General features: G+C 47.0%; 1 protein-coding gene across 1 annotated transcript in view; it reads left to right on the top strand.

Moving 5' to 3' along the window:
• Positions 1-21,382, top strand: part of ENOX1 (ecto-NOX disulfide-thiol exchanger 1) — a 380,677-nt gene that overhangs the window by 164,016 nt on the left and 195,279 nt on the right. Inside the window, exon 4 of the mRNA XM_054163102.1 lies at positions 2,861-2,998. Within this exon, the coding sequence (XP_054019077.1) occupies positions 2,861-2,998 (138 nt within the window). The remainder of the gene's footprint in view (positions 1-2,860; positions 2,999-21,382) is intronic.

Genomic DNA, 21,382 nt, shown 5'->3' with positions numbered 1-21,382 from the left:
AAGAAAGGCCAATGGCATTCTGGCCTGCATCAGAAGCAGTGTGGCCAGCAGGAGTAGGGAAGTCATGGTGCCCCTGGACTCAGCACTGGTTAGGCCACACCTTGAGTCCTGTGTCCAGTTCTGGGCCCCTCAGTTCAGGAAAGATGTTGAGTTGCTGGAACATGTCCAGAGAAGGGCAACAAAGCTGGGGAGGGGTTTACAGCACAGCCCTGTGAGGAGAGGCTGAGGGAGCTGGAGTTGCTTAGCCTCGAGAAGATGAGGCTCAGGGGAGACCTTCTTGCTGTCTTCAACTACCTGAAGGGAGGTTGTAGCCAGGTGGGGGTTGGTCTCTGTTCCCAGGCAACCAGCACCAGAACAAGAGGACACAGTCTCAAGCTGCACCAGGGGAGGTTTAGGCTGGATGTTAGGAAGACGTTCTTCCCAGAAAGGGCTGCCCAGCGAGGTGGTAGAGTCACCATCACTGGAGATATTTAAGGAGAAACTGGATGGGGTGCTTGGTGCGATGGTTTAGTTGATTAGATGGTGTTGGATGATAGGTTGGACTCGATCTCAAAGGTCTTTTCCAACCTAGTTAGTTCTATTCTATTTATCTTAAATCTTTACCAAAAAACCCCCATTGTTCCTTATGGAAAACAGGTCATTTCATGGGGTGTATAATTGCCACAAATAATATATAATTAAATTAGAATACATAGAATAAACCAGGTTGGAAGAGACCTTCAAGATCATCGCATCCAACCCATCAACCAATCCAACACCGCCCAAACAACTAACCCACGGCACCAAGCACCCCATCAAGTCTTCTCCTGAAAACCCCCAGTGATGGCGACTCCACCACCTCCCCAGGCAGCCCATTCCAATGTGCAATCACTCTCTCTGTATAGAACGTTTTCCTAACATCCAGCCTGATCCTCCCCTGGCGCACCCTGAGACTGTGTCCTCTTGTTCTGGTATTGGCCGCCTGGGAGAAGAGACCAACATCCGTCTGTCTACAACCTCCCTTCAGGTAGTTGTAGAGAGTAATAAGGTCACCCCGGATTCTCCTCTTCTCCAGGCTAAACAACCCCAGCTCCCTCAGCCTCTCCTCGTAGGGCTTATGTTCCAAACCCCTCACCAACTTTGTTGCTCTTCTCTGGACTCGTTCCAGCAAGTCAACCTCCTTCCTAAACTGAGGGGCCCAGAACTGGACACAGGACTCAAGGTGTGGCCTAACCAGTGCAGTGTACAGGGGCAGACATGAGCTCCCTGCTCCTGCTGGCCACACTGTTCCTGATGCAGGCCAGGATTCCATTGGCCCTCTTAGCTGCCTGGGCACACTGCAGGCTCATGTTCAGTCTACCATCAACCAGCACCCCCAGGTGTCTCTCAGCCTGACTGCTCTCCAGCCACTCTGACCCCAGCCTGTAGCTCTGCATGGGGTTGCTGTGGCCAATGTGCAGAACCCAGCACTTGGATGTGTTAAATCTCATGCCGTTGGACTCTGCCCATCTGCCCAGCCTGTCGAGGTCCCTCTGCAGAGCCTCTCTACCCTCCAGCAGATCAACTCCTGCCCCCCAGCTTGGTGTCGTCAGCAAATTTACTGATGATGGACTCAATGCCCTTGTCCAGATCATCAATAAAGATGTTAAAGAGCAAGGGGCCCAGCACTGATCCTTGGGGCACACCACTGGTGCCTGGCTGCCAGCTGGATGTGGCACCATTCACCACCACTCTCTGGGCTCGGCCCTCCAGCCAGTTCCTAACCCATCGCAGTGTGCTCCCATCCAAGCCATGGGCTGACAGCTTGGCCAGGAGTTTGCTGTGGGGGACGGTGTCAAAGGCCTTGCTAAGGTCGAGGTAGACTACATCCACAGCCTGCCCTGCATCCACCAGGCAGTCACCTGCTCATAGAAGGAGATCAGGTTGGTCAGGCAGGACCCGCCCTTCCTAAACCCAAGCTGGCTGGGCCTGATCCCTTGGCCATCCTCTAAGTGTTGTGTGATTGCACTCAGGATGACCTGTTCCATAATCTTTCCTGGCACTAAAAAAATTAATCAACAGAGGATTGCAGGGCAATTCATTCAGGTTGTTTTTATTCATTCAATAAGGTCTTTAGTTCAACCTCCTGGCCAAAGCAAGGATAGCTGTAGGTTCAGATCAGCTGTTCAGGGCTCTACCTATTTGAGTCTTGAAAGCTGCTGACTCCACATCATGTTCCACTGCTGTTCTCATGGTGAGAAGGTTTTCCATATAGCTAGCGTGAATCTCTTCTTTCATTGCATGCCTGTGGAATGTTTGCAATGTTAGAATAGAACAGGAATAGAATTAACCAGGTTGGAAAAGACCTTCGAGATCATCGAGTCCAACCTATCACCCAACACCATCTGATCAACTAAACCATGGCACCAAGTGCCCCATCCAGTCTCTTCTAAACACCTCCAGTCATAGTGACTCCACCACCTCCCTGGGCAGCACATTCCAATGGCCAATTAGTCTGTCTGGGAAGAACTTCTTCCTAAAATTCAGTCTATACCTCCCCTGGCACAGCTTGAGACTGTGTCCTCTTGTTCTGGTGCTGGTTGCCTGGGAGAAGACACCAACCCCCACCTGGCTACAACCTCCCTTCAGGCAGTTGTAGAGAGCAAGAAGGTCTCCCCTGAGCCTCCTCTTCTCCAGGCTAAGCAACCCCAGCTCTCTTAGCCTCTTATGTTTTGCTATGTAATACCAAGCACTATTATTAATGGTCTAAAAGAGTCATCATAATTCAGAAACAAAACAAACTGAAAATAAGCAGTGTTTCTGATATCTTATTCTCAATGAAGGGTTTGGATAAAAAAAACTCTTAGACTATTCTACTTACAGTATGTTTCTTGTCTTGCAGCAGCTGATGGTTTGGGAAGTATAGCTATAGATACCACACAACTGAACATGTCAGTTACTGATCCAACAGCCTGGGCTACAGCTATGAATAACCTGGGGATGGTTCCAGTAGGACTAGCTGGACAACAGCTTGTGACAGGTAAGATTTGTAGAGGTCTCCTGCACCATCCATGAATTGTTCAGGTCCTTTCAAAAATACATATGGAATAATTCCTAAGGATATACTATTTTTACAGTCTAAAAACATCACCTATTATTAATATTGCATCCTGTGTATTCATTCCTTCATGTGGTAGCTATATAAACCATTGGAACTGTGTGGAAATGCTAAAATTCTTTGGGGAAATTAATAAAACTAAGCCACTGACCCTTATTCTGGGTCAAGACATGCTGGAATGTGTCCAGAGAAGGGCCATGAGGATGAGCAGAGGGCTGGAGCACCTCTCCTATGAGGACAGACTGAAGGAGTTGGGGCTGTTCAGTCTGGAGAAGAGAAGGCTCCCAGGTGACCTAATTGTGGTCTTCCAGTATCTGAAAGGGGCTACAAGAAGGCTGGGGAGGGACTTGTCAGGATCTCAGGGAGTGATAGGACTAGGGGGAATGGAATGAAGCTGGAGGTGGGGAGATTGAGGCTGGAGGTGAGGAGGAAGTTGTCCCCCACGAGAGTGGTGAAGCCCTGGAATGGGTTGTCCAGGGAGGTGATTGGGGCCCCGTCCCTGGAGGTGTTTAAGAGCAGGCTGGATGAGGCTGTGGCCAGCCTGATCTAGTGTGAGGTGTCTCTGCCTATGGCAGGGGCATTGGAACTAGATGATCCTTGTGGTCCCTTCCAACCCTGACTGATACTATGATACTAAGGCCAGGAGGCAAGCCATGTAAAACAGACATTTGTTTCTATTCCTCTGCTGGAGCAGGTTGTCTTAAGGTTCTGCCAAGGAAGATCCTGGACTAGAAACTCTTGACCTGGTTTTGTAGTTACATTAACTGGGCAGAAAATCATGAAGGCCATTCAATTCATAAACTCAGTTGATATTAGTGAAGCTTTCTCGTTAGCTGTGTGCATATTTACATTCTGCCTGACTTCAAGAGGTTGTTCTTGTTTGAGTTTGTAATTTCACTTCCTAAACTTAGTTTGGGAGAGCATTGTGGGGGATTGTTTATTCTAACAACAGCAAAACCAGTGTTTTGAACCCAACAACATTTCACAGACAAGCCTGGCCAATACCAGACTGTTACCAAGAGCAAAGGCCTGGTTAGCCAGGATTAATAAAACTTCATTGCCTTTACGAGGTAGAGAAAAAAATGTTTTGTGGGTGAGTGCCCTATAGACACAAGCCACATGCCAGGCATTTGCTGGATCCTTTCTTGAGGCTGCATTGCCATTTCATCTTAAGAAGAGCTGTGCAACATCTGGATCAGAGCAGCATCCTCTCACCTCTACACCCATCTGTTTAGACACGGGTGCAATGAGCTGGATCCTGATGGAAATCACTCTGCCTTCTTCACCAGGGATGCATGATGCTTTATTTTGGCCACATGTGTCCCCTTCTGAGACTGCAAACTGAGTGGAGCGCTGCCAGTTCACAGCTGACAGTCTGGCTCTGAATTACCTGTTTTACAGGAAGATAAACTAAGCTGCAATAAAGCTGATTTATAATGCATCAGTGTCAAGCAGAGGGTTTGGCTGGTGGAGGCTGTGAACTGATCCTCAGTCTCTTTCCTTAACCCTGTGCTCCTGATTAAAAGAAACAGCCAAAACCATCTGCTCCCCCAGAGTCAGTTCTCTTCAATGGATGAGCTGTTGATTCCCTCAAGGGCAGAGAAGCCTAATAGAGATATCTGAATAGATTAGAGTGCTGGGCAGTCACCAACCATATGTCATGTAACTAGGACAAAGGCCAGATTCCTCACCTGAGATGGTGTAATCCTGGATGTACTTGTGAATGGGAGGAGAAAAGGCTGGAGTACAGCCCTGCAGAAAGGTATCTGCAGGTTTGGGTTGATGGGAATCTCAATGTGAGTCAACAATGTGTCCAAAGGGAGACAACAAAAATCCTTTAGCATGAAATTAGCCAGGTTGGAAAAGACCTTCTAGAACATCAAGCCCAGCCTATCACCCAACACCATCTAATCAACTAAACCATGGCACCAAGTGCCTCATCCATTCACTTTTTAAACACCTCCAGTGATAGTGACTCCACCACCTCCCTGGGCAGCCCATAGTATGGCCAGCAGGAGCAGGGAGGTCATTCTGCCCCTGGACGCAACACTGGTTAGGCCACACCTTGGGTCCTGTGTCCAGTTCTGGGCCCCTCAGTTTAGGAAAGATGTTGAGTTGCTGGAAGGTGTCCAGAGAAGGGCAACAAAGCTGGGGAGGGGTTTGGAGCACAAGCCCTGTGAGGAGAGGCTGAGGGAGCTGGGTTTGCTTAGCCTGGAGAAGAGGAGGCTCAGGGGAGACCTTCTTGCTCTCTACAACTGCCTGAAGGGAGGTTGTAGCCAGGTGGGGGCTGGTCTCTTCTCCCATGCAACCAGCACCAGAACAAGAGGACACAGTCTCAAGCTGTGCCAGGGGAGGTTTAGGCTGGATGTTAGGAAGAAGTTCTTCATAGAAAGAAAGTGGCAAAGAGATTAGAGGGAAAAGCTTAAGAGGAGCAGCTGAGGAGAATAAACTTGTTCATGTTAGAGAAGAGGAGGAGACCTCATCTCTCTGTACAACTCCATCATGAGAGGGAGTGGAGATGGCAGTGTTAATCTCTGATGTCTAGTTTCAGGACTCAAGACCCCAACTTAGAGCTGAATCAGGGCATGCTCAGATTGGTTATTATGGCAAAAAAAAAGTTCTTAATTGTGAATGTTGTGAAGCACTGGAACTAGCTCCTCAGGGCTGGCCATGCCAGAAAGCCTGTTACTGTTCAAGAAGTGTTTGGACCATGCTCTTTGATATATTGTTTAGCTTGCTCTGTACGGAGGCAGGAGTTACACTCGTAGATTGTTGTGAATCCCTTCCTCCTCAGGATGCTTTATGATTCTGTGTGCTGGTGGTGAGGCAATGGTTTCTATTTTCTGGTGGGGCTTTGCCTTCAAATGCTGTGAATGCAGTTACCTCTAAACCTGAAAATAGCCATATGTCAAAATCAGTTTCTGCTGCTTTCATTTATCACAGTTACATATCCCACGGAGGTTTGCCTGTCTTTTTGTCTTCCTCTATTCCTGTCTCTTCAGTTTCAGTGTAAATTGTCCCCTCAGTTATGCCATACAGTCCCTGTGTGGCAGCTTCATCTCATGGGCAACACTTTTCCCCTCAGAGGAGGATCTCCAGGACATTATTACATTGCCAGCTCTACTTCCAAAATTATGTATATCATGTGTTTTAGGATTGTTGTACAGGTCAGTTGGCATTTGTTCAGCATTTTCTATCTATGAAAGGTGCCACAAGTAATAAATATTAATTGCTGAAGTACTGCTTGATTTGTCTGAGGGGGGTTGTAACTGCTATCTCTTTTTGCTTTCCTTTGCTTGAGACTCTCTTACATTTGACATTGATTTTACACATTTTCATGTTAAATCTGTAATGGCAAAGCCACAGTAAGAATAGAATAGAATAGACTTTGAAGATCATTGCATCCAACCTATCATCCAACACCACCTAATCAACTAAACCATGCAACCAAGCACCCTATCAAGTCTCCTCCTGAACACTTCCAATGATGGGGACTCCACCACACAGTATCACAGCAGGCACCTCCCCAGGCAGCCCATTCCAATGGGCAATCACTCTCTCTGTGTAGAACTTCTTCCGGACTTCCAGTCTAAACCTCCCCTGGCACAGCTTGAGACTGTGTCCTCTTGTTCTGGTGCTGGTTGCCTGGGAGAAGAGACCAACCTCTGCCTGACTACAACCTCCCTTAAGGCAATTGTAGACAGCAAGAAGATCTCCCCTGAGCCTCCTCTTCTCCAGGCTAAGCAACCCCAGCTCCCTTGGTCTCTCCTCATAGGGCTGTGCTCCAAAACCCTCACCAACTTTGTTGCCCTTCTCTGGACACCTTCCAGCAATTCAGCATCCTTTCTAAACTGAGGGGCCCAGAACTGGACACAGGACTCAAGGTGTGGCCTAACCAGTGCAGTGCACAGGGGTAGAATGACCTCCCTGCTCCTGCTGGCCACACTGTTCCTGATGCAGGCTGGGATGCCATAGTTCATGATCAAAAGACTTCTAGACTTACTTGCTAAAATCTATTCACTGTATCTGCATTCAGTGTTGTCCCAAGCTTGAGGCAGATCCTCCCTTGCCTCTCACCAGGGCAGAATAAATAAATATGAGACTCGGGCAAACGGATTGCAGAAGTGATGGAAACTTTAAATGGAAGAGCAGTAAGGTGTTTTGCAGAGAGCTACAAGCATAGTGACAAAAAGGATCCCAAAGCATACAGAGTCCCTTACAGCACACCCAGAAGTATCACAGTATCACCAAGGTTGGAAGAGACCTCAAAGATCGAGTCCAACCTGTCACCACAGACCTCATGACTAAACCGTGGCACCAAGTGCCACGTCCAATCCATTTTTTAACACCTCCAGGGACGGGGACTCCACCACCTCCCTGGGCAGCACATTCCAATGATGAATGAATACATAGAATAAACCAGGTTGGAAGAGACCTTCAAGATCATCGCGTCCAACCCATCAACCAATCCAACACCGCCCAAGCAACTAACCCACAGCACCAAGTACCCCGTCAAGTCTTCTCCTAAAAACCTCCAGTGATGGCGACTCCACCACCTCCCCAGGCAGCCCATTCCAATGTGCAATCACTCTTTCTGTATAGAACTGACTCTCTCAGTGAAGAACTTTCTCCTCACCTTGAGCCTAAACTTCTCCCGGTGCAGCTTGAGACTGTGTCCTCTTGTTCTGGTGCTGGTTGCTAGAGAGAAGAGACCAACTCCCTCCTGGCTACAACCACCTTTAAGGTAGTTGTAGTGACAAAAAGGATCCCACAGCATACAGAGTCCCTTACAGCACTCCCAGAAGCATCCCAGCTTTTCCCTTCTCCCTACCTGAGGGTATACCCCAAACCCCCAGGGCTCCTTCTTCCCCTCTCCTGCCACTCTTAGGCTAATCTCAGCTGGCCAGATCTGAGACTGCCCTTCCCTGTGCTCCTCCTGGCATTAGGCCTAGACAGCCCTAAGAGGCCTTGAGATAACTCCCTGTCCATTGCCAGATAGGGAACATCTCCCACAGGAGCAGAGAGAGAAGAAAGAGGAAGTGTGAGACATTGTTGATAGATTTATAGGGCACATGATATTATGGGTATGAAATACACAGCTTCCTGTGTCCACCCACTGGGCTGGGCACTCAGGACACCGCAGGTGTATCTTGTGTGGCAGCAGCAGGAGGCTCCCAGCCTAAACTGCCCGAAGTGTGAGTTTGCATCAAGAGTTTCAATCAAATATCTAAGCAGTCCTTAGCACTTTCAGACTTTTTCTCTTTCCTGCTATTAATCCTAGTAATGAACTCATCCTTGTCAGCAGTCACAAGCTGCTTTTGCTACTGTCATCCGTGACATTTTCCAGAGATGAAAATGACACAGCAGTCACAGAAACACCAAGGTTGGAAGAGACCTGAAAGATCATCAAGTCCAACCTGTCACCACAGACCTCATCAACGCAGCAGTGTTAACTTTTTGACTGTCTTTAAAATTAGTATTTTTTTCTTTTCCTCCCTTGATAGAATTAAGCAGGTTAGAAAAGACCTTTGAGATCATTGAGTCCAACCTACCATCCAACACCATTTGATCGACTAAACCATGGCACCAAGCTCCCCATCCAGTCTCTTCTTAAACACCTCCAGTGGTGGTGACTCCACCACCTCCCTGGGCAGCACAGTCCGAAGGCCAATCACACCTTCTGTGAAGAATTTCTTCCTAACATGCAGCCTAAACCTTCCCTGGTGCAGTTTCAGACTGTGTCCTCTTGTTCTGTTGCTGGTTCTTTTGACAGGCAGAGTCCAAGGGCATGAAATTTAACACATCCAAGTGCTGGGCTCCACACATTGGCCAAAACAACAACCCCATACAGTGCTACAGGCTGGGGTCAGAGTGGCTGGAGAGTGGCCAGGCAGAAAGGGACCTGGGGGTACTGGTTGATAGTAGGCTGAACATGAGCCAGAAGTGTGCCCAGGTGGCCAAGAAGGCCAATGGCATCCTGGCCTGGATCAGCAATAGTGTGGCCAGCAGAAGCAGGGAAATCATTGTGCCCCTGGACTCAGCACTGGTTAGGCCACACCTTGTGTCCTGTGTCCAGTTCTGGGCCCCTCAGTTTAGGAAAGATGTTGAGTTGCTGGAAGGTGTCCAGAGAAGGGCAACAAAGCTGGGGAGGGGTTTGGAACACAGCCCTGTGAGGAGAGGCTGAGGGAGCTGGGGTTGCTTAGTCTGAAGAGGAGGAGGCTCAGGGGAGACCTGAAGGGAGGTTGTAGCCAGGTGAGGGTTGGTCTCTGTTCCCAGGCAACCAGCACCAGAACAAGAGGACACAGTCTTAAGCTACACTGGGGGAGGTTTAGGCTGGATGTTAGGAAGAAGTTCTTCTTAGAAAGAGTGATTGGCCAATGAAATGTGCTGCCCAGGGAGGTGGTGGAGTTACCATCACTGGAAGTGTTTAGGAAGAGACTGGATGGGGTGCTTGGTGCCATGGTTTAGTTGATTAGGTGGTGTTGGATGGTAGGTTGGACTTGATGATCTCAAGGGTCTTTTCCAGCCTGGTTAATTCTGTTCTATGATTGATTTTGCAAGGGTTTTGTGTGCTAAAGAAAGAGCTTTTCAAAGGTATTGAGCACTGAGCTAACTCAACTCCCATGGCTGCTGAGAGTCCTTTTCCATTCATTTGAAAGTACTAAATTCATAGAGAGTGCCTTTGAAAATACCATCCAATTCACAGTCACCATCAGTTTTCCCATTTGTGTTTTCTAGTGCATTGTGGTGTGTGTTTCTCTTTTCTTCTGCCTTACTTAAAGAAGTTGTTCGGAGTTAATACCTTATCTGCTGACAGCTGGAGTCAGCTTCTCCACATCTGAGGTCTTTCTGGAGTGATTTGGTTTACTTCACACTCTGTTTTACATTGGCTGTTTGGGTTCTTTTTAGGTTTTCCTGTTTATTTGTGGAGGATATTAAGCATTAGTATCTTGTTGCTACTCTGCAGCATTCTCCTGAGGATGACCTTCATCAGTGGTCCTTCTTTTCCTCCATTTCTTCACAGGGCAACATAGTGCTTCATATACACTTAGTGGCTATCTACTAAAGACTGATTTGCAGGTCACCTCTTCAACTCCGATTTGCCATTGGTGGGTCTTGGTTGTTCAGTCCTTTCTCTGGAAGTGCCTAGTCACAGCATTTGTGATGCTGTCCTTCTCCTATGTGTCCAGCAGATCATGGAGTCATAGAATCATGGAATCACCTGAGCTGGAAATAGCCTCTGAAGGTCATCTAGCTTAACCCCCCTGACTCCCCCACCACCTCCCTTCATCTTCCCAAGGCACCTCCAGCTCCTCCCCCAACAACCCCTCGTCTTCCCAAAGCAGCTCCTGCTCCCTCTACACCATCCTCCACCCTGCCTAAACAGCTCCTGCTTTACCAACACCATTTTTGCACCCATCCCAGAAACAGGGGCAAAATCCTCAACCAGCCAAGATACCACACAGAAGAGCTCAGCCCCAGTAAGGAAGCCCAGCCAGCACCCGTGGAGGATATTGGAGGAGTCATCAATCATGTTCCTAACAACCGGGGGGCCACCAGGCCCCCCGGCCTTTGTTGTCACCACCACCAACACCCAGTGTGCACCAGGGGCACTCACCAGTGAGGAGAGGAGGATCCCTCAGCCCAGAAGGGCTCAGCTTAGGGCTGCTGCCCTTCCTGGGGGGGATTAAATAGGGCAGTGGGTGGGGAGGGCAAAGTGTCCACACCTGGGGTGGGAGGAGACTCCAACAGAGCCCAGGTGCTGTGGGGTTTGAGGGGAAAAAGGGGGAAAATGGGGTGGGTGGGGTAGAAAAGGGGCAGACTGTGAAACCTGTGTTGTTGAGAAAGAATGGAGATTAGAATAACACTGAAATAGGAGTTACTGGCTTTTAGTGATTGCTAGATGCTTAATGTGGCTCCTTTCAGGATGTTCCACTCCTCTTGGATGTTAGATAATTTATTGGCAAAGCCAGACATGATGTTGATAGCCAGTATTGAGTTCAATGAACAAAAAATCCCACACACCATCTGCTGAGGTAATTGCATAGTGTCACCATCTCAGCAAACTCCTGATCTCAGCCCAGAGGGGTTTTCTGGGGGGTTGTTTTCCCACCCATCTCCATGTAGGGGAGAGGGCTTGCTTCTGAGAGCAGGCTGTGTGAAGCCAGGACAGTGCTGGGCTGGAGAGGAGCCAATGGGTTTAGCTGGCAGAGTTGAACTGTCCTGTAGCTAAGCAGGAGCAGTCCATGCCACAATGAGCCCTGTGGTCTCTCCTGTGTGAGTATGGAGACAATATGAGTATGAGATGGAAACCCTTCGTTCTCCAGGTACAAGTGCATGAGTTACAAAGAACAGTAAAGAGAAGAGAGAGTTCTGCCAGCAGGAGAGCTGCACTGCTCTACCATGAGTGGTTCTCTGGTCCTAGTACAAGGACAGCAGATCCAAATTTCAGTAGGGAAAATCTGAGAGGAGCAAGAGAGGATCATCCTGGCCTCAAACATGGACATAGTGCCATGCTTTACTTGATTAGATGGTGTTGGGTGATAGGTTGGACTTGATGATCTCAAAGGTCTTTTCCAACCTTGATTCTGTGATTCTGGTTGCTTGGGAGAGGAGACCAACCCCCACCTGCCTACAACCTCCCTTCAGGTAGTTGTAGAGAGCAAGAAGGTCTCCCCTGAGCCTCCTCTTCTCCAGGCTAAGCAAGCCCAGCTCCCCCAGCCCCTCCTCATAGGGCTTGTGCTATTCTATTCTATTCTATTCTATTCTATTCTATCCTATCCTATCCTATCCTATCCTATCCTATCCTATCCTATCCTATCCTATCCTATCCTATCCTATTCATGGCCTTTCCTTCCTCAGACCAACAAGATCCTAATTCTTAGGAATCCATTGGGTATGGATCCTGTATGGTCTATCTACTAAGTCTTTTTAAGAGTTTTTGATGTTAAATTGTTTTCTGGACTATTCTTAACTTTGCTGTTGTGTAACACCCTGGGATGCCTGCCTTGTAACAGAGTTATGCTCCCCAGTTTGCAATCTGTGAAGCTCTTGCCTAGCCTGAGAGTTTGCTAAAGCAACACCTAAAGCTTCTGCAGCATCTGGCCAATATACTTCACACAGCCTGGGATGTAGGCCGCCTGGTCCTGGTAACTCATCAATTTTAAGCACTGCTAACCTTTTAATACCAGTTCAGATGATATCTGCACCCTATTTAATTTCTTATCTCCCAGTGCTGTAAAATTGGATTTCTGATCTGGGCAAATACCAGAGCCTTTCATTTGTAAAGATGGATTCTTGTTAATAGCTGTATAATATCATTTCTGTTTCTACATTTATTTTGCTTGCACTTACTGTTATTCAGAAAGCTTACCATTTCCCTTAATATTTGACTACTACATTACATAATATACATTAATATATGCATTTATTCATTATTTATACATAATTCATACAATAAACTGCAGTTTAAAAATGCAATAGTTAATGTGTTAAAGGCTGAGGTGGAATAGAATCATAGAATCATAGAATCAGTAAGGTTGGAAAATACCTTAGAGATCATCGAGTCACCAAACACCTCAGGACTGACTAAACCATGGCTTCAAGTGCCACGTCCAATCCATTTTTGAACACCTCCAGGGATGGTGACTCCACCACCTCCCTGGGCAGCACATTGCAATAGCCAATCACTCTTGCTGGGAAGAACTTTCTCCTCACCTTGAGCCTAAACCTCCCCTGGTGCAGCTTGAGACTGTGTCCTCTTGTTCTGGTGCTGGTAGCCTGGGAGAAGACACCAACCGCCACCTGGCTACAGCCTCACTTCAGGGAGTTGTAGACAGCAAGAAAGTCTCCCCTAAGCCTCCTCTTCTCCAGGTTAAACAACACCAGCTTCCTCAGCCTCTCCTCATAGGGCTTATGCTCAACTGAACAGCATTCTCATTAGAGGACACAGTCTCAAGCTGTGCCAGGGGAGGTTTAGGCTGGATGTTAGGAAGAAGTTCTTTATAGAAAGAGTGATTGCCCATTGGAATGTGCTGCCCAGGGAGGTGGTGGAGTCACCATCACTGGAGGTGTTTGGGAAGAGGCTGGATGGGGTGCTTGGTGCCATGATTTAATTGATTAGATGGTGTTGGATGATAGGTTGGACTTGATGATCTCAAAGTTCTTTCTTTTCCAGCCAGCTTCTATTCTATTCTTCTATACTATTCTATTCTATTCTTCTATTCTATTCTGTTCTGTTCTATTCTATGCTGTTCTGTTCTATTCTATTCTATTCTATTCTATTCTATTCTATTCTATTCTATTCTATTCCTGTCCAAAATCCTAGTAAAATCAGAGATTAGGAATCTTTGAAGCATAGTAGCTTGCTTACCAAAAGGCACAGAAAAAACATCCACCACATTTGTGGCCTCGGGCGTGTATTTTTCAGACACTAGAGAGTGAAATATTGCTACATCAACCTTTCTGTTTTTCCATTTGCCTTTGCTTTTCCCACACACTTGTCTCGTGACCTGGTTTCAGTGAGACACAGGAGCTGTCACTTCCAATCAGGTCACCTTGCTCAGGACTGTGCTTTTGAGAGTGTCGAGTATCAGTGTCTTCACAAGGCAAGTCAGCACCAAATGCTTCGGTCTTTGATGGGCTCTCTTGATCATTAATATATAGAACAGGCTTTCCCAAAAGAGGGCTTATATTTCCAAATCAAATCATAACTCAGCAGTGAGGCTGGTGTGGGGTTTGGAGCACAAGACCTATGAGGAGAGGCTAAAAGAGCTGGGGTTGCTTAGCCAGCAGAGGAGGAGGCTCAGGAGAGACCTTACTGCACTTTACAACTACCTGAAGGGCGGTTGTAGCCAGGTGGGGGTTGGTCTCTTCTCCCAGGCAACCAGCAGCAGAACAAGAGGACACAGTCTCAAGTTGTGCCAGGGGAGGTGTAGGCTGGATGTTAGGAAGAAGTTATTCACAGAAAGAGAGATTGGCCATTGGAATGTGCTGCCCAGGGAGGTGGTGGAGTCACTACGACTGGAGGTGTTTAGGAAGAGACTGGATGGAGTGCTTGGTGCCATGGTTTAGTTGATTAGATGGTGTTGGATGATAGGTTGGACTCAATGATCTCAAAAGGTCTTTTCCTGATCGATGATCTGATGATCTTGATGATCTTTCCTTTTCGATGATCTTGAATTCACAGTGTCACAGTATCACCAAGGTTGGAAGAGACCTCAAAGATCATCAAGTCCAACCTGTCACCACAGACCTCATGATTAGACCATGGCACCAAGTGCCACATCCAATCCCCTCTTGAACACCTCCAGGGATGGTGACTCCACCACCTCCCTGGGCAGCACATTCCAATGATGAATGACTCTCAGTGAAGAACTTTCTCCTCACCTCCAGCCTAAACCTCTCCTGGTGCAGCTTGAGACTCTGTCCTCTTGTTCTGCTGCTGGTTGCTAGAGAGAAGAGACCAACCCCTTCCTGGTTACAACCGCCCTTCAGGTAGTTCTAGAGAGCAATGAGGTCACCCCTTTAGCCACCTCAACAACCCCAGTTCCCTCAGCCTCTCCTCAGAGGGCTGTGCTCAAGGCCTCTCCCCAGCCTCATTGCCCTCCTCTGGACACATTCAAGTGTCTCAATGTCCTTCTTAAACTGAGGGGCCCAGAACTGGACACAGGACTCAAGGTGTGGCCTAACCAGTGCAGAGTACAGGGGTACAATGACTTCCCTGCTCCTGCTGGCCACACTTATTTCTGATGCAGGCCAGGATGCCATTGGCCTTCTTGGCCACCTGGGCACACTGCTGGCTCATGTTTAGGCAGCTGTCAATCAGCACCCCCAGGTCCCTCTCTGTTTGGCTGCCCTCCAGCCACTCTGACCCCAGCCTGTTGCTCTGTAATGGGGTTGTTGTGGCCAAAATTGTTATAGTACATCTTGTCTTATTTTAGATATTTACCCAATGAATTTGTTCAGAATAATCTTTTGTTTTCCTTTTCATACCCAATAGTTATTTATTTACATTTTTCTACTTGTCTGCTCAAAATCTGAAACTAAATTTTAAAGGCATAGCCTCAAACCACCACTCCTAGCCACTGAGCCAGTAGACCAAAAAGCAGACAACTTGAATCATCCAAGACATTCCTAAGAACACACAGCCTCCTTTTCTGTAATTAATACTGAACTCCTGTTCAATGATTACAGTAAGTTTTTAAGTCAGCCACTTGTGTTATGACCTGAAGACAGTCACCTGATTTAAGAAAAGCTACTTGAGCATCTATAATTTGTGACTAAAGCTTATCACGTTCCAGAGGGAAACTTTGAAGTGCACAGGCAGCAGGTGAAGGTGTACTCCATGTACTCTTGTTCCCCTGCCCCTCTACGCTGCAGACCACAAGCAGCTGGCGGAAGACAGTACTGAGTTCAGGCATGCTGGCCTGCATCAGGAATAGTGTGGCCAGCAGGGGCAGGAAAGTCATTCTGCCCCTCTGTTCAGCACTGGTTAAGCCACACCTTGTGTCCTGTGTCCAGTTCTGGGACCCTCAGTTTAAGAAGGACATTGAGATTCTAGAACGTGTCCAGAGAAGGGCAACAAGGCTTGGGGAGAGGCCTTGAGCACAAGCCCTATGAGGAGAGGCTGAGGGAGCTGGGGTTGTTTAACCTGGAGAGGAGGAGGCTCAGGGGAGACCTTCTTGCAGCCTACAACTACCTGAAGGGAGGTGGTAGCCAGGTTGGGCTTGGTCTCTTCTCCCAGGCCACCAGCACCAGAACAAGAGGACACAGTCTCAAGCTGCGCCAGGAGAGGTTTAGGCTGGAGGTGAGGAGAAAGTTCTTCCCAGAAAAAGTGATTGGCCATTGGAATGTGCTGCCCAGGGAGGTGGTGGAGTTACCATCCCTGGGGGTGTTCAAGAGGGGATTGGACGTGGCACTGGAGGCCATGGTAGTCATGAGGTGTTGGGTGACAGGTTGGACTCGATGATCTCTGAGGTCTTTTCCAACCTTATTGATTCTGTGGTTCTGTGCTTCTAAGAGTTCATCAGCCCAGCGTCACAGTAGTGTGCAGCAGTTTTAGCCTTGCTCTGTATACCTTGCTGGCTGAACATCTGGCATTAAAAGAAGATACAGAAAGTCAGCAAAAACTGCAGAGTTTTCCAGAGGTTTTGCAAACCCTCAAGGTTACAAGGCATCTTCAAGAAGGCATCTTTTCAGCTCTTACAGCTTCCCAACCTGTTTTATGCATTTTGTTTCATTAACTAGCCCACCATTAGATGGTGTTGGGTGGTAGGTTGGACTTGATGATCTCAAAGGTCTTTTCCAGCCTGGTTAATTCTATTCTATTCTATTCTATTCTATTCTATTCTATTCTATTCTATTCTATTCTATTCTATTCTATTCTATTCTATTCTATTCTATTCTAATAGATCAAGAGAAACTTAGAAAGGCATACTCTGAAGTAAAATCATATGATTTTTCCCATTCCATTCTGGCTCCTTCCTCCTTTGTTTTTATAGTCTTTACTACAGCAGCATTGCATTTGCCTCAAGAGGAAAAGGTTTATCATTTAATTTATCTGAATGACCAATCAGAATAATTAAAGAGGTATGAAACTTGCTCTAAAGGATTCATCAGGTTTGTACCCAGATAAAACCATGTATTTTTATTAGCAAGACCCAGGAGAGCAGCAAAAGTGAAAGAGAAGAGGTGCTCTGGGAATCCCAGTATGCAGAAGCACTGGGAACATCTCTAAAGAAGTATTACATATTAGTGTAACAAGTAGGTTTTTCACTGACCTGAAAAGCACCTGCAGAGTTAATCACACTTTCTATCATGTGAGTGTTACTCAAGGAGACTTCACACCAGGGGACATTAAAGTGCTAGGAATAAACACAGTCAAGTTACAACAGGAAAAAAAGGAGAGAGATTTCAATGGCCAGAGGAGATGTGGCAGGAACTCCAAGTGCCTTTGACACACTATTCAGGGTTGAGTGTCCCTCTTAGGTCATTCAAGTGCCTCCTCTATATTAGACTTTAATTGAGGCCAAGGATGAAGATAATGATTAAAATCTCCTCAGCACTTAAGGAAAAATAGTGCTTTTTAACATGGTGTGAGGGAATGAGTGTCCCAAATGAACAGAAAATTGAAAGTGAGCATGGGCAAATAAAGGGAATTGCTGAATTGTTTAGGTGGTGTTGGATTGGTTGATGGGTTGGACACGATGATCTTGAAGGTCTCTTCCAACCTGGTTTATTCTATGTATGTATGTATGTATGAATAGAGAGCTTGTGTTTTATGTATACAATCATAGAATCAATAAGGCTGGAAAAGACCTCAAAGATCATCACATCCAACCTATCACCCAACACCTCATGACTAACTAAACCATGGCTTCAAGTGCCACATCCAATCCCTTTTTGAACACCTCCAGAGATGGTGACTCCACCACCTCCCTGGACAGCACATTCCAATGGCCAACAACTCTCTCACTGAAGAACTATCTCACCTTAGCCTAAACTTCCCCTGGCACAGCTTGAGACTGTGTCCTCTGCTGGTTTCCTGGCTGAAGAGACCAACCCCCACCTGGCTACAACCTCCCTTCAAGTAATTGTAGACAGCAATAAGGTCTCCCCTGAGCCTCCTCTTCTCCAGGCTAAACAACCCCAGCTCCCTCAGCCTCTCCACACAGGGCTTGTGCTTGAGGCTTCTCCCCAGCCTCATTGCCCTTCTCTGGACATGTTCAATTGTCTCAATGTCCTTCTTAAATTGAGTGGCCCAGAACTGGACACAGGACTCAAGGTGTGGCCTAACCAGAGCTGAGCACAGGGCTCAATGACTTCCCTGCTCCTGCTGCACACACTATTTCTGATGCCATTGGCCTTCTTGGCCACCTGGGCACACTGCTGGCTCATGTTCAGTTGGCCCTCAACCACTACACCCAGGTCCCTTCCTGCCTGGCCGCTCTCCAGCCACTCTGACCCCAGCCTGTAGCACTGCAGGGGGTTGTTGTGACCAAAGTGCAGCACCCAGCACCTGGACTTGTTGAATGTTATCCTGTTGGACTCTGCCCATCTGGCCAGCCTGTCAAGGTCCCTCTGCAAAGCCCTTCTACCCTCTAACAGATCAACTCCTGTCTCCAGCTTGGTATCGTCTGCAAATGTACTGATGATGGATTCATTCCCCTCATCCAGATCATCCATAAAGATATTGAACAGTATAACCTTCTTAACTGTCACAAAATACCAGAATAAATTTATCATGCAAGCCATATTGTTTGGATGGTTTGGTCTTTTGTTTTGGAATTGTTTCCTTTTTTCCTTTTTCTCTTTTTTTTTGTTCAATTTCTGGCTATTGGTAAACATACCACCAAAAATCAATTTGGCATGTTTTCATTTGATGTTACAGCAAAGCAGCATAAGGAAATACTTTATCTTTGCGTAAGTTTCCCCCATCTTTTATCTCACTTTGGAAAGCCTCCATTCCCCATATTTTCCATGTGTTTGTTTATTCTAGACAAGAAAGCCCCTGAGTAATTATGAGCATCCCACTGTGTAAAGTAAGCCAAGAGGCTGTTGGGAACCATTTGCTACTGACTGTTCAATTCTGCTGGAGCACAGTTAATCTGCAGTACTTCTCCTTCACACTTCACTCCCCATCTGATCCCATGTTCCTTGGCTGACATGGGGAATCCAGTGTATATCCCTCTGTGATGCACTGTTTGCTGATGGGAAAATTCTGTTACCATGGATTGAAATCAGCAGAAAGAAAATTGACCTTTATAACTAATCAAGGACAAGATGTGAATACCAGATTATTTACTTTCATAGGCAAACAAAAAAACAGCTTGCTAGTGGCAGAGTGTTTGAAGGTGACCTGCTGAGCACAGTCATTGTGTCTAGGTGGCAAGGTGAAAGTACGGCTACATGAAGCCCTTAAGCCAAAGCTGTTTACAGGTTGTGTAGATGGCCTGAAGGAGATGAACAGAGCACTCCCAGAAGGACTGTTAACTTGATCCATGCAGAATGCTCTCAGGAGGGCATAGTGATCAGGATGGTACAGATGGCATCACCTTGGGGAGTTGCCAAGCAAGATTTCCTTGAGAGGGGAAGACCTGAATATGAATGAATCCCCAGGCAGAAAACCCCAAATTAATGGCTATAAAACAGCTTGTTCTTCTCTAGTCGGGCTCTCTCTTTGCCTCTGTGGGCTAGGTTGCTGCTTGGTCCCTGGAGAGCAAGCAAGAGAAGTTTGCTTTGTCCATTTGACCTTGGGATGAATGCAGTTAGAGTATGGTTTTCTTTCCTTTCTGCCACCCATTCTTCAAATGCCTTTTGTTTACTGCATGTGAATCCGGTACCACAAAGTGCATAATGATGCACTTCCTGTTCATTACAGACATCTGCCTGTGAAATATCATCAGAGGCAATCAGTGTGGAAAAATCTCTTTTGATAGAATAGAATAGAATAGAATAGAATAGAATAGAAATTAAGCAGGTTGCAAAAGACCTTTGAGATCATTGAGTCCAGCCTATCATCCAACACTATCTAATTGACTAAACCATGGCACCAAGCACCCCATCTAAATTTTTCCTAAACACCTCCAGTGATGGTGACTCCACCATCTCCCTGGGCAGCACATTCCAATGGCAAATCACTCTTTCTGTGAAGAACTTCTTCCTAACACCCAGCCTAAACCTCCCCTGGAACAGCTTGAGACTGTGTCCTCTTGTTCTGGTGCTGGTTGCCTGGGAGAAGAGACCAACCTCCACCTGGCTACAACCTCCCTTTCAGGTACTTGGAGAGAGCAAGAAGGTCTCCCCTGAGCCTCCTCTTCTCCAGGCTAAGCAACCCCAGCTCCCTCACCCTCTCCTCATTGGGCTTATGCTCCAAACTCCTCCCCAGCTTTGTTGCCCTTCTCAGGACACGTTCCAGCAACTCAACATCTTTCCTAAACTGAGGGGCCTGGACGCAGGACTCAAGGTATGGCCTAACCAGTGCTGAGTACAGGGACACAATGACTTCCCAGCTCCTGCTGGCCACACTATTCCTGATGCAGGCCAGGATGCCATTGGCCTTCTTGGCCACCTGGGCACACTTCAGGCTCATGTTCAGCCTACTATCAACCACAACCCCCAGGTCCATTTCTGCCTGGCCGCTCTCCTGCCACTCTGATCCCAGCCTGTAGCACTGCATGGGGTTATCATCATAGAAAAAAGTTGGGCTTCAGTAAGCCTAATCCCTGGGCATGTGCAGAGTTTGTAAAATAATGCATTGCTAATGTTGGGTTTGGTCAGATAACTGTGGATTTGCTGCACCTTCCCATGCTCTAAGAGCAACAAAGTTGGTGAGGGGTTTGGAACATAAGCCCTACGAGGAGAGGCTGAGGGAGCTGGGGTTGCTTAGCCTGGAGAAGAGGAGACTCAGGGGTGACCTTATTACTCTCTACAACTACCTGAAGGGAGGTTGTAGACAGACGGATGTTGGTCTCTTCTCCCAGGCAAGCAGTACCAGAACAAGAGGACACAGTCTCAGGCTGCGCCAGGGGATATACAGGCTGGATGTTAGAAAAAAGTTCTATACAGAAAGAGTGATTGCACATTGGAATAGGCTGCCTGGGGAGGTGGTGGAGTCGCCATCACTGGAGGTTTTTAGGAGAAGACTTGACGGGGTGCTTGGTGCCGTGGGTTAGTTGCTTGGGCGGTGTTGGATTGGTTGATGGGTTGGACGCGATGATCTTGAAGGTCTCTTCCAACCTGGTTTATTCTATGTATTCTATGTATTCTATGTATATCTATGCTCTGGTGGTGAGAAATGATGTGCGTGACATCACCAGGCTCTGAGTAATGCCTCTGTAATGGGAAGCAGCTGGGCACTGCGTAGTTCTGTTAGTGGACATGGAGGGGAAAGATAATTAAACTTAATGCATACAATATGCTCTAATGCTCTGGGGCATGTATTCAGGTTGTGTTCTGACCAAACATTAAAGTTACTGTGGCTTCAAAAATGCAGCAAGTCTGTTTGTGTAACGAGTACCACTTTATCTGCCTTTCCTGTATGTCCACATTTCCTATTCAGGGTTGCTTGGTTGGGTTTTTATTTTCCCTTAAAAAATTGTTCTCTTAACCCTAGCTGATTGTCCTTTACAATTAATCTCCTCCACAATGCCTACAGTATTTAGTAATTATTTGTTATTTCTGTTCAGGAAAGGCTTAGAGATAGAGAGCTCCAGAAAGTTAAACACCGCCTGAACACTTAAGAGTCAATCCTTGCCCAAATTGCACATGGTCTGTTTTCTTTCACTTAGATAAAGCAGGTAGGTA

The sequence above is a fragment of the Dryobates pubescens genome, chromosome 7, assembly GCF_014839835.1.
Source record: "Dryobates pubescens isolate bDryPub1 chromosome 7, bDryPub1.pri, whole genome shotgun sequence".
Lineage (NCBI taxonomy): Eukaryota > Metazoa > Chordata > Aves > Piciformes > Picidae > Dryobates > Dryobates pubescens.
This window is presented reverse-complemented; position numbering and strand designations above follow the sequence as displayed.